The sequence below is a fragment of the Copadichromis virginalis genome, linkage group LG14 (assembly GCF_057382275.1).
Source record: "Copadichromis virginalis isolate Kocher_CV1m ecotype Utaka linkage group LG14, C_Virginalis_male_GT1.1, whole genome shotgun sequence".
NCBI classification, from domain to species: Eukaryota; Metazoa; Chordata; class Actinopteri; order Cichliformes; family Cichlidae; genus Copadichromis; species Copadichromis virginalis.
Genome location: NC_140631.1, coordinates 2603694 through 2619971, shown reverse-complemented (window position 1 = coordinate 2619971; position 16278 = coordinate 2603694). Strand labels below are relative to the sequence as shown.

The following is a 16278-nucleotide window of genomic DNA, read 5'->3' as shown; positions in this document are numbered from 1 at the left end:
TTACCTTTTCATTAACTCTTCTCCCTCTCGTGGATGTAGCTGTGTGGCGGAGGCGTGGCCCCGGGCGCAGCTGCAGGGGAGGAGTGGAGCGGAAGGCTCAACGGGGCGGCGCCGCGAGGCTGGTAAGAACAGCTGATATTGTTTATGGACTAATGATGGTCTCCTCCGCTGTGTTTATAGTGAGACGAGGAGGAGCGGCCAACAGAGATCAGCTGGGCTCGAGCTGTCAGACGGTGCGACTGAGTCAGCTGTCAAAATACAAATCTATCAATAAACGTGGAAGTTGGCTATACCTGCCTGTGTGTGCGTGCGTCTGTGCTGGGTGTACTCTACAAGTGGTGCCGAAACCCAGGACAGTGCCGGTGGGGGAATGTCCGACCCACAGGCCACGCCACCCGCCCAGCCTCTGCAATTCTTGGCGCAGATGCTGGCGGAGATGGCGACGATGAGCCGGGATCAGGCGGCCGACCAGCGTGCCCACCTGGCCGCGCTGCGGGAGCAGACGGACCGACAGACGCAAGTTCTGGAACGGCTGGTCGGGGCCGCTGCCACGCCAAAGCCCTCGCCGCTGTCGGTGTCGGTGCCCCGGATGGGGGACGGGGACGACCCACAAGTTTTTTTGGAGACCTTCCGTGCTACGGCGGAGGCTTGCCAATGGCCGCGGGAGGAGTGGGCTCCGCGGCTGCTCCCCCTGCTGTCTGGGGAGGCACAAACAGCGGCCCTGAGTCTGCCTCCGGCGTCGAGGAGCAGCTTCCCGGACGTGAGCCGGGCGGTGGTGGACAGGCTGGGGCTCACCGCCGAAGACCATCGCCGGCGGTTCCGGGCCAGTCGGCTGGCTCCAACGGACCGACCATTCGCCTGGGCCCGGCAGCTGCGCGATGCGGCGGTTCGCTGGCTGCAACCGGGACCGTCGGAGGGCGAGACGAAGCTGGTGGACAAGGTGGTGCTGGAACAGTTCACGGAGGGATTGCCAGCGGAGACGGCGAGGTGGGTCCGGTGCCACCGGCCCGCAAGCCTGGAGGTAGCGGTGACGCTAGCGGAAGACCACCTTGCCGCTGGAGCAGGGGAACCCGGGGACGCCGGACGGAGGCCGAACAAACAGGCCCCAGTGCCGGCCCCGAGACGCCGTGTGCCGGCACCAGGGCAGGCAGAGCGGCTGCCGGCGCTGAGCCCCACTAACCCTTTCGCGGCGTTGGTGCCGTCCAGGGCAGCCGAGCCAAGTGGAGCCGCCCCCGAGCCACGGAGAGCAGCACAGACGCCGGGGCCGGAGTGTTGGAAGTGCGGGCAGCCGGGGCACCTGAGGAGGGATTGTCCGCTTATGGAAGTGGGGCAGGTGTTTCGTGTTGCTGGCGCCCCAGCACCCTCCCCCGGTCCCGGAGGGACATACAGTATTCCGGTAAGGACTCGAGGGGGTATACGCCAGGCGTTGGTGGACACGGGCTGCACGCAGACCCTCGTACACCAAAGCTTGGTTCGCCCCGGGGCATTGCTGGAGGCAGAATGGGTGGAGGTGAGGTGTGTGCATGGTGACGTTCACAGGTATCCCATTGTGCCGCTGTTATTAAAGTATAAGGGCAAAACGCATAGAGTAACGGCGGCGGTTAGCCCGCGCCTGTCGCACCCCCTGATTCTGGGTACCAATTGGCCGGGGTTTCATCAGCTACTGGGGCAGTACGCGGGGGTGCGATCACGACCGGAAGCGGGGTGTAGCGTGTGCGCGGCATTCAGTGGTGACGCGGGGTCGTCCGACACCGACTCCGGGGGGGAGGAGCCGGCGGGTCCCTCACGGGACGTCCCGCCGGCCCCGGAAGTGTCCCCCATGGGTGATTTCCCACTGGAGCAGTCTCGTGACGGCACCCTACGCTCAGCCTTTGACCAAGTGATGGCTATTGATGGTCACGTGGTGCGCCCTGAGGCCGCGCAGACCTACCCGCGTTTCGTCTTATTAAACGACCGGTTATATCGAGTGAGTCGTGACACTCAGACCGAGGAAACACACACCCAGTTGTTGGTGCCGCAGGGCCGCCGGGAAACGCTTTTCCAGGCGGCCCACTATAACCCCATGGCAGGGCATATGGGCTACGAGAAAACTCTGGAGCGAATAACGGCCCGATTTTATTGGCCGGGCATCCGAGCGGATGTGCGCCGCTGGTGCGCGTCCTGCCCGGACTGCCAACTTGTTAACCAGCCGGCCATACCGAAGGCGCCGCTGCGCCCTCTCCCCCTCATTGAGGTCCCGTTTGAGCGCATCGGCATGGACCTCATCGGGCCGTTTCACCGGAGTGCACGCGGCTACCGCTTTGTGTTAGTCCTGGTGGATTACGCAACGCGGTACCCGGAAGCAGTTCCGCTGCGCACCATCTCTGCAAAGAGTGTGGCGCAGGCACTGTTTCAGGTCATCTCCCGAGTCGGAATCCCGAAAGAGATACTGACTGACCAGGGCACGTCGTTTATGTCTCGTACACTGCGGGAACTGTACGAATTACTGGGCATTAAATCTATTCGGACCAGCGTCTACCACCCTCAGACTGACGGGCTGGTGGAGCGGCTGAATAAGACTTTAAAGTCCATGATTCGGAAGTTCATTAACGAGGATGAACGCAATTGGGATCACTGGCTAGACCCTCTGTTATTCGCAGTGCGGGAGGTGCCCCAGGCCTCCACGGGATTTTCTCCCTTTGAACTGCTGTTCGGCAGGAGGCCACGTGGGGTGCTCGACCTGATTAAAGAAAGCTGGGAGGACGGTCCGAGCCCCGCCAAAAATGAGATTCAGTACGTGTTGGACCTGAGAGCAAAACTCCACACTTTGGGGAGGTTGTCACGGGAGAATTTGCTCCAGGCTCAGCAGCGTCAGCAACGCCTGTATGACAGAGGGGCTAGGCTCAGGCAATTCTCACCGGGAGATAAAGTGCTTGTGTTACTCCCTACTTCCAGCTCGAAGTTGCTCGCCAAGTGGCAAGGACCCTTTGTGGTCACACGGCGAGTCGGGGACGTGGACTATGAGGTCGCTCGGTCGGACAGGGGAGGAGCCACGCAGATTTATCACCTCAATCTCCTCAAACTGTGGCGTGAGGTTGAAACCGCTTCTCTGGTGAGCTTGGTGAAGGAGAGAGATGAGTTGGGGCCGGAGGTGCCAAATTCTATCATTCCCGCCTCCCTCCCTTGTGATGACCATCTCACACAGGCCCAGAGAGCGGATGTTGTCGCGTTGCAACAGCGTTTTGCGGACGTGTTCTCCCCCCTGCCCGGCCGGACGTCCCTCATCGAGCACCATTTCGTGACGCAGCCTGGCGTGACGGTGCGTTCACGGCCCTACAGGCTCCCGGAGCACAAGCGAAAAATCGTGCAGAGGGAATTGGCGGAAATGCTGAGGATGGGAGTAATAGAAGAGTCGCACAGCGCCTGGTGTAGCCCCATCGTTCTGGTGGCGAAGAAGGATGGGTCTATACGGTTCTGTGTCGACTATCGCAGGGTGAACGAAGTGTCACGCTTTGATGCCTACCCCATGCCTCGGGTCGACGAGCTCCTGGACCGGTTAGGCACGGCCCGCTTTTTCACGACACTGGACTTAACCAAGGGCTATTGGCAGATTCCCTTGTCTGCCGAGGCCAGGGAGAAAACGGCCTTCTCCACTCCGTACGGTTTGTACCAGTTCGTGACACTTCCGTTCGGCCTGTTCGGGGCCCCGGCCACTTTCCAGCGTCTCATGGACCGGGTACTGCGTCCGCACGCAGCGTATGCTGCCGCCTACCTGGATGACGTGATCATCCACAGCGACACCTGGGCGGAGCATGTGCTGCGGGTGGCCGCGGTCCTGGAGTCCCTGAGGGGGGCGGGGCTCACGGCCAATCCGAAGAAGTGCGCGGTTGGACGGAGGGAGGTGCAGTATCTGGGGTACCACCTGGGGGGCGGGCAGGTGCGTCCACAGGTGGAGAAGACGGCGGCTATCGCATCCTGCCCGCGCCCCAGGACGAAAAAGGAGGTGAGACGGTTCTTGGGGTTGGCGGGTTACTATCGTCGCTTTGTGCCGGGGTTTGCGCAGCTAACCAGCCCCCTGACCGATCTCACTCGAAAGGGTGCCCCGGATCTGGTCCAGTGGACGGGGCCGTGCCAGGCGGCGTTTGTGCAGGTGAAAAAGGCTCTCTGTGGGGAGCCGCTGCTTCACACTCCTAACTTTTCCCTCCCTTTTGTTCTGCAGACTGACGCCTCGGACAGAGGGCTGGGAGCCGTTTTGTCCCAGCGGGTAAGGGGGGCCGACCGCCCTGTCCTATACATCAGCCGGAAGCTGGCAGAGCGCGAGCGCCGGTACAGCACCGTGGAGAAGGAGTGCCTGGCCATCCGGTGGGCGGTTGGCTCCCTGCGCTATTACCTCCTGGGACGCTCATTCACCCTCTGTTCGGACCACGCCCCGCTGCAGTGGCTCCACCGCATGAAGGATGCCAACGCCCGGATCACCCGGTGGTATCTGGCGTTGCAGCCCTTTAAGTTCAAGGTGATCCATAGGCCGGGGGCGCAGATGGCAGTGGCCGATTTCCTCTCTCGCTCGCGGGGGGGGGAGTTGGCTCGGCCGGACGGCTCCCCGGCCTCGAACGGGCGGTGGGGGTGTGTGGCGGAGGCGTGGCCCCGGGCGCAGCTGCAGGGGAGGAGTGGAGCGGAAGGCTCAACGGGGCGGCGCCGCGAGGCTGGTAAGAACAGCTGATATTGTTTATGGACTAATGATGGTCTCCTCCGCTGTGTTTATAGTGAGACGAGGAGGAGCGGCCAACAGAGATCAGCTGGGCTCGAGCTGTCAGACGGTGCGACTGAGTCAGCTGTCAAAATACAAATCTATCAATAAACGTGGAAGTTGGCTATACCTGCCTGTGTGTGCGTGCGTCTGTGCTGGGTGTACTCTACAAGCTGATTTACACACTACACTGCCAAAAGTACTGACACATCCAAATTGTTGAATTCAGGCGTTCCAGTCACTCCCAGGAGCTCAGTGAATTCCAGTGATAGGGTTAGGGTGCAACAAATCCAGTCATGAAATTCCCAATATATTAAATATTCCACAGTCAGCTGTTAGTGGTATTATAACAAAGTGGAAGCGATTTGGAACCATAGCCACGAGTCAATTGGTGATTGGCCTCATCAGTGACAACGATGAGGCCGCCTACAGGGAGGAGGTGGATCGTCTGGCTGAGTGGTGCGACACAAACAACCTGCTGCTTAACACCGAGGAGACCAAGGAGCTCATCGTGGACTACAGGAGGAATGCTGACCCACATCCACCCATCCACATTAAGGGGACGGCTGTGGAGCGTGTGAGCAGCTTCAAGTTCCTGGGAGTCCACATCTCCGAGGATCTCACCTGGACGACCAACTGCTCCAAGCTGGTCAAGAAGGCTCACCAGCGCCTCTTCTTCTTGAGGACTCTGAGGAAGAACCACCTGTCCTCAGACATCCTGGTGAACTTCTATCGTTGCACCATCGAGAGCATCCTGACCAACTGTACAACAGTCTGGTACGGGAACTGCTCTGCCTCGGACCGGAAGGCGTTGCAGAGGGTCGTGAAAACTGCCCAGCGCATCGCCGGAGCACCACTTCCTGCCATAAAAGACAGCTACAGGAAGCAGTGTCTGAAAATGGCTGGGAAAATCATCAAAGACCCCAGTCACCCATCACACGGACTCTTCACCCTCCTGCCCTCTGGGAGGCGCTACAGGAGCCTCCGGACTAAGACCACCAGGTACCGGAACAGCTTCTTCCCCACAGCTGTCAGACTCCTGAACTCTGCCTCCTGACATCTGACCCACGTTAAACTCATGGACTGGACATACACACACCCACAATGGACAACTGTACCCTCAAACACACAATAATAACATGGACTGAACCACCACTCACAACCACCAGCACTTTATATAGCCTCTGTAGAAATTATATCTCACTTATCATAACTGCACTACTGTATAGCTCTGTGTAAATAATCATTCTGTACATTTGATAATCTTTAATCCTACAACTGTTTACAACTTGCATAGTTCCCATTTCTGTATAGCTGTATATCCCAGATTCTGTAAAGTTATTTATTTCATATTCTGTATAGTTTTTCATATTTATATCCTGTTCATAGCCGGTACATAGCTTGTACTCACTACAGCCTGTACATACTTATAGTTATAGAATATTCACAACATACTTCATACCGTGTACATTATAACATACCATAATAGACCCATTTCTGTAATATACTCACATATCTATATTATTGCTAATATATATTGTAATATATCTATATCACTAAAGCACTTCTGGATGGATGCAAACTGAATTTCGTTGCCCTGTACCTGTGCATGTGCAATGACAATAAAGTTGAATTCTATTCTAATTCTATTCTATTCAAATGTACAGATAAGAGTAGTGGTCCCAAAACTGAACATTAGGGATTTTAGAAAGATGATCAGGCCATTCATTTTATGCATTGTTCTTGAGATTTCATTTATGATCCCTCCTGTTATGTTGCAGGTCAGATCGACCCAGAACAGAAGAGATGTGAGAAAGTTGGCTTTCAACGTTTATGTAGCAACAGCTCATGTTTCACAGTATAAAATGGTTTTCTTCGGTACTGCTCCTTTGATTTCACCACTATCTAGAGATCACTTCATAATTTTTCTAAGATAGCTGCAAGATACTTGTAACAAAACAAATTTCTTTCAAGAAAAACTGTTAATTCTGTAACTGGCTCCCAATAACATGATAGGTCTTCAATAAATTGCAAGAATAATTAAAATTGATGAATCGATCAATCCATCATCCAGTTATCCTTGTCAGGGTCTCAGGGGAAGCTGGAGCCTATCCCAGCTGTCTTAGGACGAGAGGTACTTCCTGGACAGGTCGCCAGTCTGTCGCAGGGCTAACACATAGACACAGACGACCATTCAGTCTCACCTACGGGCAATTTAGAGTTAATAATTAACCTAACCCCACTACCTGCATGTCTTTGGACTATATGGAACTGTAAGGGAGGAAGCCGGAGTAAACCTGAAGAATATCCACGCAAACACGGGGAGAACATGCAAACTCCACCCAGAAAGACCCCGACCTGATGGTGGAACTGAACTCAGGACCTTCTTGCTGTGCGGCAACAGTGCTAACCACCGTGGATGGATGGGTGGGTGGCATTTGATGCAGATGTAAATCTGGAATATTGTCCAGATTAAAAAAAAAAGTGTGTTACAATACATTGTTTTAACAAAAGAAGCAATATTAACAGACAGATTTGTCACATGTGCATCCTGATCTTTCACATGGTCTGTCTGGCTGTTTTAGTCCTTGGAAGACAGAAGAAGTAGTGATGAGTCTGGAAACACTTTCTCACTCAGAACAATGTGAAAGTCATGCCATTAGGAGAGCTGGTTCTGGCCCTTCAGCTGAAACCTCTTCAGAAATGGTCTCACCTGAAGGGAAGCCATTCTTAAAGAAGGAAGGGGGACAAAAAGGTGGAGAAGTTACACAAGACGTGGACAGAAAACAGTTGGAACGGCTCATATGGTGTTTAATCAAATTAGAAATATGGTAAATGGTAAATGGCCTGTATTTATATAGCGCTTTACTAGTCCCTAAGGACCCCAAAGCGCTTTACATATCCAGTCATTCACCCATTCACACACACATTCACACACTGGTGATGGCAAGCTACAGTGTAGCCACAGCCACCCTGGGGCGCACTGACAGAGGCGAGGCTGCCGGACACTGGCGCCACCGGGCCCTCTGACCACCACCAGTAGGCAACGGGTGAAGTGTCTTGCCCAAGGACACAACGACCAAGACTGTCCAAGCCGGGGCTCGAACCGGCAACCTTCCGATTACAAGGCGAACGCCCAACTCTTGAGCCACGATCGCCCGAAATATGCACAGAGCAGGTGAGGAGAGGGGTACGACAGTGAGTGTCTACAGCCGTGCGTAAAACATAGTGAAGGGTCTGTCATGGGTTAGCGGTTAGCTTTGACTTTGATAATTGTAGTATTGTGGGATCATCTTGACAGAAAATGAAACAAAAGACATCCAACATCCAAAGAAGAGCATCAGAATGTCCCTCAAGAACCTGGAGAGCCTTTACAAAAAACTTAGCCTAAGAGAGCTCATACTGTGAAATATAAATGCTGACAAACTGTGTTTACCTGTGTATTTGCACTTGTTTCAATATATCATTGCATAGTATGTACAGTGTAATGTAGATGAAGGTGTTTATTATTAAGGGGGAAAAATCCTAAATGCCCCCTCCCCCTCCTGTGGTGGTGGTAGTGTGATGGTTGGAGTTGTTTTGCTACCTCAGGACCTGGAAGACTTCCTGTGGTAAATGGAACCATGAATTCTGCCGTCTACCAAAACATCCTGAAGGAGAGTGTCAGCCATCTGTTCAGGACCTCAAGCTGACCTCAATGATCCAAATATACCAGCAAGTCCACCTCTGAATGGCTTAAAAAAACAAAACAAAATTAAGACTTTGGAGTGGCCTCCCCAGTCCTGACCTGAAATCGATTGAGATGCTGTGGCATGACCTTCAAAAGGTGGTTCATGCCTAAAAAGCCTTCAAAATGGCCGAATTACAAAAATTCTGCAAAATGAGGGTTAAAATTCCTCCACAGCGCTGTTGTCATTGACTCATTGTCAATTATTGCAAACGCTTGATTGCAGTTGTTGCTGCTGAGGGTGACCCAACCAGGTAATGAAGCTTATGAAGCAGTAAGTACGCATGCGCCATCCAGCGTGCAGCCTGTTACAGTCGCTCCTGCTTTTTCTCTTAGTTTAGCTCTTTTTTCTTACGTATTCTTTTTTGTTCTGACTTGTATTTTCATCCGTTTATTTTCTTTTATTCAATCATGTGGATTGAGAGAGTTTTTGTTCTTCTGGTGGCCGTGGAACTGTTACTTTTATCAAGGAACGGGACCGCGGCACATCTCCTACACGCACGGACTGTTTACTCCAGAGATCAGCTGATCGCCCTGATGCCGGCCGGCTCGCTGGCCAGGCCCGCAGAAGTACCAGCTGAAATTTGGAGGAAAACACTTCGGGGATGCAGAGGTCAAGGACAGAAGAGAAGAAAAAAGGAGACGGTGAGACAGCGGAGGCTCGAAGCGAGGAGGAGGTTTAAACCGTGTCTGCCGTCTATCGTGATGGGAAATGTGCGATCGTTAGCGAATAAAATCGACGAGCTCTCAGCACTGGTACGGAGTCAGAGGGAATACCGAGAGTGTAGCCTGATGTGTTTCACCGAATCATGGCTGCACCAGGACATTCCCGATGAGAATGCTTCCGTGGAAGGCTTCCACACTGTTCGGACGGACACGGACAGCATCGCTAGCGGTAAGCGGAAAGGAGGTGGGCTTGCTGTTTTAGTTAACAACCGGTGGTGTAACCCTGCCAACATAACAATCAAAGAAAGGATTTGTTGCCCGGACACTGAACTGTGTGCTGTTGGACTCAGGCCGTATTATTTACCCAGGGAATTCTCTCACGTCATCTTGGTGGCTGTTTATGTTCCTCCCTCTGCTAACCCCACAGCTGCATGTGACACTATCCACTCTGCCATAGCTCGGTTACAGACTCAGCACCCGAGTGCCTTTATTGTGATCTCGGGTCACTTCAACCATGTATCACTGGACAATACACCAACATTCAAACAATATGTGGACTGTCCCACCAGGGGAGAGAAAATTTTAGACTTACTGTATGCTAACGTCAAGGATGCATACAGCTCCTCCTCCCTCCCCCCACTTGGTAGGTCAGATCATAACCTGATTCACCTCACCCCCCGCTATGTGCCAATTGTGAGGAGGGAACCTGTGACCACCAGGACTGTTAGGAGGTGGTCAGAGGAGGCCTTAGCAGAACTACAGGGCTGTTTCGAGGTGACCGACTGGGAAACACTCTGTGAGCCTCACGCCGAGGACATCAATGGGCTTACTGAGTGTATCACAGACTACATAACTTTCTGCACCGACTCCATTGTTCCAGCTCAGACTGTTCATTGTTACCCAAATAACAAGCCGTGGGTGACTAAGGACATCAAAGCCCTCCTCAACAACAAGAAGAGGGCTTTCAGAGGGGGCAACAAAGAGGAGGTGAGGAAGATCCAGGTGTTACTAAAGGACAAGATCAGAGAGGCTAAGGACAATTACAGGAGGAAGCTGGAGTGGAAACTCCAGCAGAACAGCATGAGAGAGGTGTGGAGGGGCATGAAGACCATCACTGGATTCAGGCCAACCAACAGCAGGGGAGCTGAGGGAGGTGAGAATAGAGCCGACGAGTTGAATCTGTTTTTCAATAGATTCGACACCACAGTGTCTGCTCCCACCCCCACAACCTCACCTGCAGTCAGCCTGGAATCCAGAGCCACACCACTGTGCCAGCCTCTCTCTTCACATGTTGCCTCCTGTGAGAGTCCTGACACCCCCCCCCCACCCATCACCTTCACTCAATACCAGGTTGAGATGCAAATGAGGAGACTTCACTCAGGCAAGTCTGCTGGACCAGACGGAGTGAGTCCCCTTGTCCTCAAGACCTGTGCCCCCCAGCTGTGTGGAGTCTTTCATAAACTGTTTATGCTGAGTCTGAGTCTGCAGAGGGTCCCGGTGATGTGGAAGACATCATGCCTCGTCCCTGTACCAAAGACGCCACGTCCCAGTGGCCCTCAGGATTACAGGCCCGTGGCACTGACCTCCCACATCATGAAGACCCTGGAAAGGCTCATCCTGGACCAGCTGCGACCCATAGTAAGACTACATCTGGATCCCCTTCAGTTCGCTTATCAGTCTCGTCTCGGAACTGAGGACGCCATCATCTACCTGCTCAATCGTGTCTACACCCATCTGGACCAGCCGGCGAGCACTGTGAGGGTCATGTTTTTTGACTTTTCTAGTGCTTTCAACACCATCAGGCCGACCCTCCTGGGTGATAAGTTAGCAGCGATGCAGGTGGATGCTTCTCTGGTGTCCTGGATTGTTGATTACCTGACAGGAAGGGATGATCTGATATCCTCGTGTTGGTGTGGTTCCCAGACCATCATGAAAATTTTGTTCCAGGTTCAACATTGCAAGTGACCAATCACATTGTTGTGACGTTATTCTTTTGCGCGCCAAGCCATTCGTGCATTTATGAAATTCCAATGTTGCAAGGACAATATCAATTCTGCTTGCTGTTTATTAAAGGGTTACGGTTAGGGTTAGGGTCAGGGTCCGTTGATCGGTGGACAGAGGCGGTTTCACGCAGCTTTAGTACAGTTTTTTGTTTTACACCGTTTTTTCCCGAAGTCGCAAAAGTGTGACGTCACAACATTCTGATTGGTCACTTGCAATGTTGATCCTGGAACAACATTTAGTATGATGATCTGGGAACAACACCAACACGAGGATATCAGATCAACCGACAGGAAGACCACAATATGTACGTCTCCCACAGTGTGTGTCTGACAAGGTGATCAGCAACACAGGGGCACCACAGGGGACTGTCCTCTCCCCCTTCCTCTTCACCCTCTACACCACAGACTTCAGCCACTGCACAGAGACCTGCCATCTTCAGAAGTTTTCTGATGACTCTGCGGTGGTTGGATGCATCAGCAGGGATGATGAGACAGAGTACCGGGCTGTGGTCGACTCCTTTGTCACGTGGTGTGAGCAGAATCATCTGCAGCTCAACGTGGCAAAGACCAAGGAACTGATCGTGGACTTCAGGAAGACCAGGAAACACTTGACCCCTGTTTCAATCCAGGGGCTCAGTGTTGACATTGTGGAGGACTATAAATACCTTGGAGTACACATTGACAATAAACTGGACTGGGCTAAAAACACCACAGCACTTTACAGGAAGGGCCAGAGTCGTCTCTATTTTTTGAGGCGACTGAGGTCCTTCAGCATCTGCCAGAAAATGCTGAGGATTTTCTATGAGTCTGTTGTGGCCAGTGCGATCCTCTATGCTGTTGCATGCTGGGGGAGCAGGCTGAGGGTTTCAGATGCCAACAGACTTAATAAACTGATCCGTAAGGCCAGCAATGTTGTGGGGATGGAGCTGGACTCCCTCAAGGTGGTGTCAGAGAGGCGGATGCTGTCCAAGATAAAGACAATGTTGGATAACACCTCCCACCCACTCCATGACATGTTGGTCAGTCACAGGAGCTCGTTCAGTGAGAGACTGAGATTACCGAAAAGCACCACTGAACGACACAGGAAATCATTCCTGCCTGTGGCCATCTCCCTGTACAACGCATCCACTTAACACACTGTTTGCTGCTACAACTACACATGTTTCTTTTCCAACTATTTATTTATGAGTGACTTATGTATGTATGTATGTATGTATGTATGTATATATATGTATATATTGTACTATTCATAGTTAGTGTATTGTCTGTCTTGTCTTAATGTTGGTTTATGTTACTGAATTTTCTGACAGCTCTTCTGGCAGTTCTTCCACTGACTGAATAAAGTAGGTCTTAAGTATATTTGCAGTCATAAGTCAGAGACTGCACTCCGTTTATATTTAAATTTTTGTCTCATCTTTCCTTTGCTCGGATTCTGCTTTCTGAGTCTAAAATCTCTCCAAATAACAGAGCTATTACCACCAGCACAAAATTATCCTACATACTGGATCTTTTCTTAATGCTGTAATGAAAACTGTAAAATACTACTACTACTAATAATAATAATAATTCCTACATTCACGAGGAGCTCGTAAAGCGGCATGCGCATTCTCCACTGTGGGACGAATGGTGCGTTCAGGAATGCCCTCATGTCATTCTCGCTAGCCAATGGGATCCAGCCTGGGAACAGGCGTTTCAACGTTGCACTGCTTCCACAGCGGACTTGGACCCCGTTTCTGCCGTTATGTGCACTGAGTAAGTCAGAGATCATGTCTCTCCGTGTGTTAGAACTAATCTTCTTCTTCTACTTCGCCACTCATATTCCGATCACATTATTTATTGACTTACAAGCTCTGCTGCCTGAACACGTGTACCCCCAACCGGTGAGTTACTTTAAATAAACACACACACGCACGCACATTTCCAGCTACAACTTAATGCACACTTTTCCCCTCCAGCTGAAGGACCTTCTGAAATGGTACGCAGCCGACTTCAAAGACCCCATGGTGCTGGACCCCCCGGAGTGGTTCAAGTCCTTTGTTTTCTGCGAGGCTTTGCTTCAAACACCGTTTTTCCCCATTGCAGCGTACGCTTTTCTGAAAGGTCAGTTAACACGAAAAGTGGCTGGTTGAGCCAAACTTTACTAAAATCATCATAATAAATCAAAGCTACTCACCCACCCAGCCAACCGCGCACTTTCTCAGGTCAGCTGCTCTCCTAGTAGTGATGGGTCGTTCGCGAACGAAATGGCTCTTAGAGCCGACTCCTTGAAGTGAACGACGCGAGGTTTTTTTTTCTTTCTTTCTCTCACCCTCTCTCTCGCACTTTTTTTTCTGCTTCATTCGAGCCTTGTGCTTTACGCTGAGCAGAGGGGGCAGGGGCGGTAGTTACTCAGTAGCACAGGAACAGAGCGGGAGGGAGAGAGAGAGAGAGCAGGGACAACAACGTCACATTAGAAAGGTATAGTAATCATCTACAACTATTTTCAGTTGCAGATGATAAAGGATTCAGAAAGTTTATTCATGCAGGTCCATATGACAGAGAATATGCATCTTTTTTTTGTTTTCATATTATAATTTATATTTAATTGTGTTGTGGTTTGCAGTGTTTTGTGTTGTTTCACTTTAAATTTGTTTAAAAAGAAAAAGCCGAACATTTAAATAGTTAAAAGTTGAAATGTGAATAGTTGATTTTTGTATTATATGATTTATTTATTACATTTTATGTGGAGTGAATAAATAAAAGTATATTTACAGTGGCCCCTACAGACAAAACACATACAAACTCCAAAACACGAAAAAATTCCAAAACACGTAAAAACTCAGAAGCACATAAAAACTCAAAACACGTACAAAAGAACAACAGCAGTGCTCCAGGATGCTGGGCGCAGTGTTGAGCTTTTGTTACCTCGTGGCTACACAAGCCAGCAAGTACCAACGACCGGATTTGGTGTGTGGTAGTAACAGGTAAATGAACTTTTTTTTTAATTATTTGAATATATATACGAGTGCCTGTGTATAAATACACAAACAATACACACATGCTTTCAGTTGTGTAATTTAAGTGATCTAGTAGCTCTGCTTTGGAAGTTCAGTTCATGCTAGAAATGTGTTTTGGAGTTTGTACGTGTTTTGTCTCTAGGGGCCACCGCATATATTTATATATAAACATATAAATAAAACCACTTTTTTTTACGTTAGTAATTCCTTTTGTGCATAATTTTATATTATTGTTAATAATAAATTAATTAAAGCAACAAAACAACCCGAAGATCCGGCCGGAGCCGAAAGAGCCGGCTCTTTTTAGTGAGCCGAACCGAAAGAGCCGGATCTCTAAAAAGAGCCGGAAATCCCATCACTATCTCCTAGTAGGACAGAGACGCTGGTCAAAGGCGACCTCTGTCGGCCTTTATGTTGCCTTACCATCAGACATCTACTGCCTCAAGTGTTTGTAACCAAACTGCAGCTCAGCCAGGGGCGTTTCCAGGAAATGACCAAGAACCAGTGAGGGTGGAGAAAATGTCACCCGGGCCACCACCACACTGTATTATACACACAAATAATAAAGATGAAGGGAATTGAATTTTCTGTGCTTGTTGGAAACAAACAAAACGTCTGCATTGCCTTGGATGATTCACAGACTTGGCGTCACAGGTTTTCTGTGTCTTACGTCCTTTCTCCCAATCGCTCAAACAGGTGGTTGTAAGTGGATCCGGATTCCTGCCATTGTGTATTCCACACACGTGGCCACCACATTGATCCCAATCCTCGCCCACATCCTCTTCTATCAGTTCCCTCTGAAACCCAATCCTGGTCCTCAGACTGTCCAGGAGCGCTGGTTGCTAGTCTCCATATATGCACCATACCTGTTGGTGCCTGTGCTGCTCCTCCTCACCATGCTGATGTCCTCGACATACAACGCCTCCTCTAAGCCTGGGAACGTGTCAGCCAAGGCCAAGAAGAAGAACTGAAGTGCCACAAGACAATATTATCTAATTTACTGTGATTTTAAGAGATCTTTTTCTACATTTGTGAATGTATGAACATGTATGTGTAAGTCTGTGTGAGTCACACCGTTTATCAGGAAGAAGCTGCCGTCGTGAACCATCCAGAACTGTCACTTTTAATGTTGACCTTTCAATAAAATCCATATTATTGTGATTTTTGTTCTGATGTTTCTCTTTGGGTTTAGACATACCCCTATCTAAATGATCTAGCTTCTCTGTTTCAGGAGGCTTAAGCCCATCCTTTGTACTATATCTCTGCCTTATACAGGAACATAAACCATTTTGGGGTTTTTTTGTTTTGTTTTTTTGGTGGGGGTGGGGTGAGGGGTGCTTATTAAACCTCATCTTCTTATTGGTGCTGTCAGAGAGGCTAGTGTAAGATACAGGTACATGTGAAACTTCCAGTCAGGATGTTTGTTTTTGAACACTTAATAATTAGACAACAGATCATCTTCACTGGGAGTCTAATTGACATTTCTCATTTTAAAGGACTCAAAGTAGAAGATGAGCCTGCAGTAATACTGCAGTAATGATATTATATACAGATATAATGATGTAGAAATTAAATAGAAAGGCAGACTTTGTTTACTGTTGTGACTTTTAGCTATTTAAACATCCTTAATGAGAAATCTATACATGTCACCTTTCTTCAAGCCAAACACTCAGGAGTGGTGCGTCACATGTAGATAAAGGGATAAGCTGTATTTGTTCGTGGAAATGCTTTGTCATCAAAGCGTTTAAACAAACTCTTGTTTTATCTCTTATATTGATTTTCTTGTCAGCTGTTGATCTTACAGTTGTTTTAAGTCGATTAAAAATGTGCTCTTTTGCCCACTGACCCTGCACATACATTTGAACATCTCCCGTATCACACTGTTCGGATACAGTCAGCTAGATAAAAGGCTCCACTAAGTGAACGTTTCTTTCAGTAATTCAAGTTGTTCTTATTATTAATCTTTTATGGCGTCTGTTTGGCTGTGTTTTTACAGCGCACCTCCACGTCTCCAGGCTCTCTTCCTGGAAGGGTGGAGGCTCGCCTTCACCTCCTTCACAGAAGGGATTCTGGGTGTGTGTGCCAGTCCTTAGTTACAAAAGACATTTTTTTTAAGTTGTTGCACAAGTTAAAATGTCCACTCAGCTTTGTCCTTTTACT

At 50.0% G+C, this 16278-nt stretch overlaps 1 protein-coding gene across 1 annotated transcript; it reads left to right on the top strand.

Moving 5' to 3' along the window:
* Positions 1 to 12810: 12810 nt before the first annotated feature.
* Positions 12811 to 15279, top strand: tmem97 (transmembrane protein 97). The gene is made up of 3 exons (XM_085479026.1): positions 12811 to 13002; positions 13078 to 13222; positions 14815 to 15279. The coding sequence occupies exons 1-3, from the start codon at positions 12889 to 12891 to the stop codon at positions 15087 to 15089; spliced, it is 534 nt and encodes a 177-aa protein (XP_085335152.1). The 5' UTR covers positions 12811 to 12888; the 3' UTR covers positions 15090 to 15279.
* Positions 15280 to 16278: the final 999 nt, after the last annotated feature.

Excerpts from the sequence above, each read along its gene's own strand:
- tmem97 (XM_085479026.1), top strand. The coding sequence starts at position 12,889 with ATGTCTCTCCGTGTGTTAGAACTAATCTTCTTCTTCTACTTCGCCACT. Across the intron at positions 13,003-13,077 it reads AACACGTGTACCCCCAACCG|CTGAAGGACCTTCTGAAATG; the intron begins GTGAGTTACTTT and ends TTTCCCCTCCAG. Across the intron at positions 13,223-14,814 it reads AGCGTACGCTTTTCTGAAAG|GTGGTTGTAAGTGGATCCGG; the intron begins GTCAGTTAACAC and ends TCGCTCAAACAG.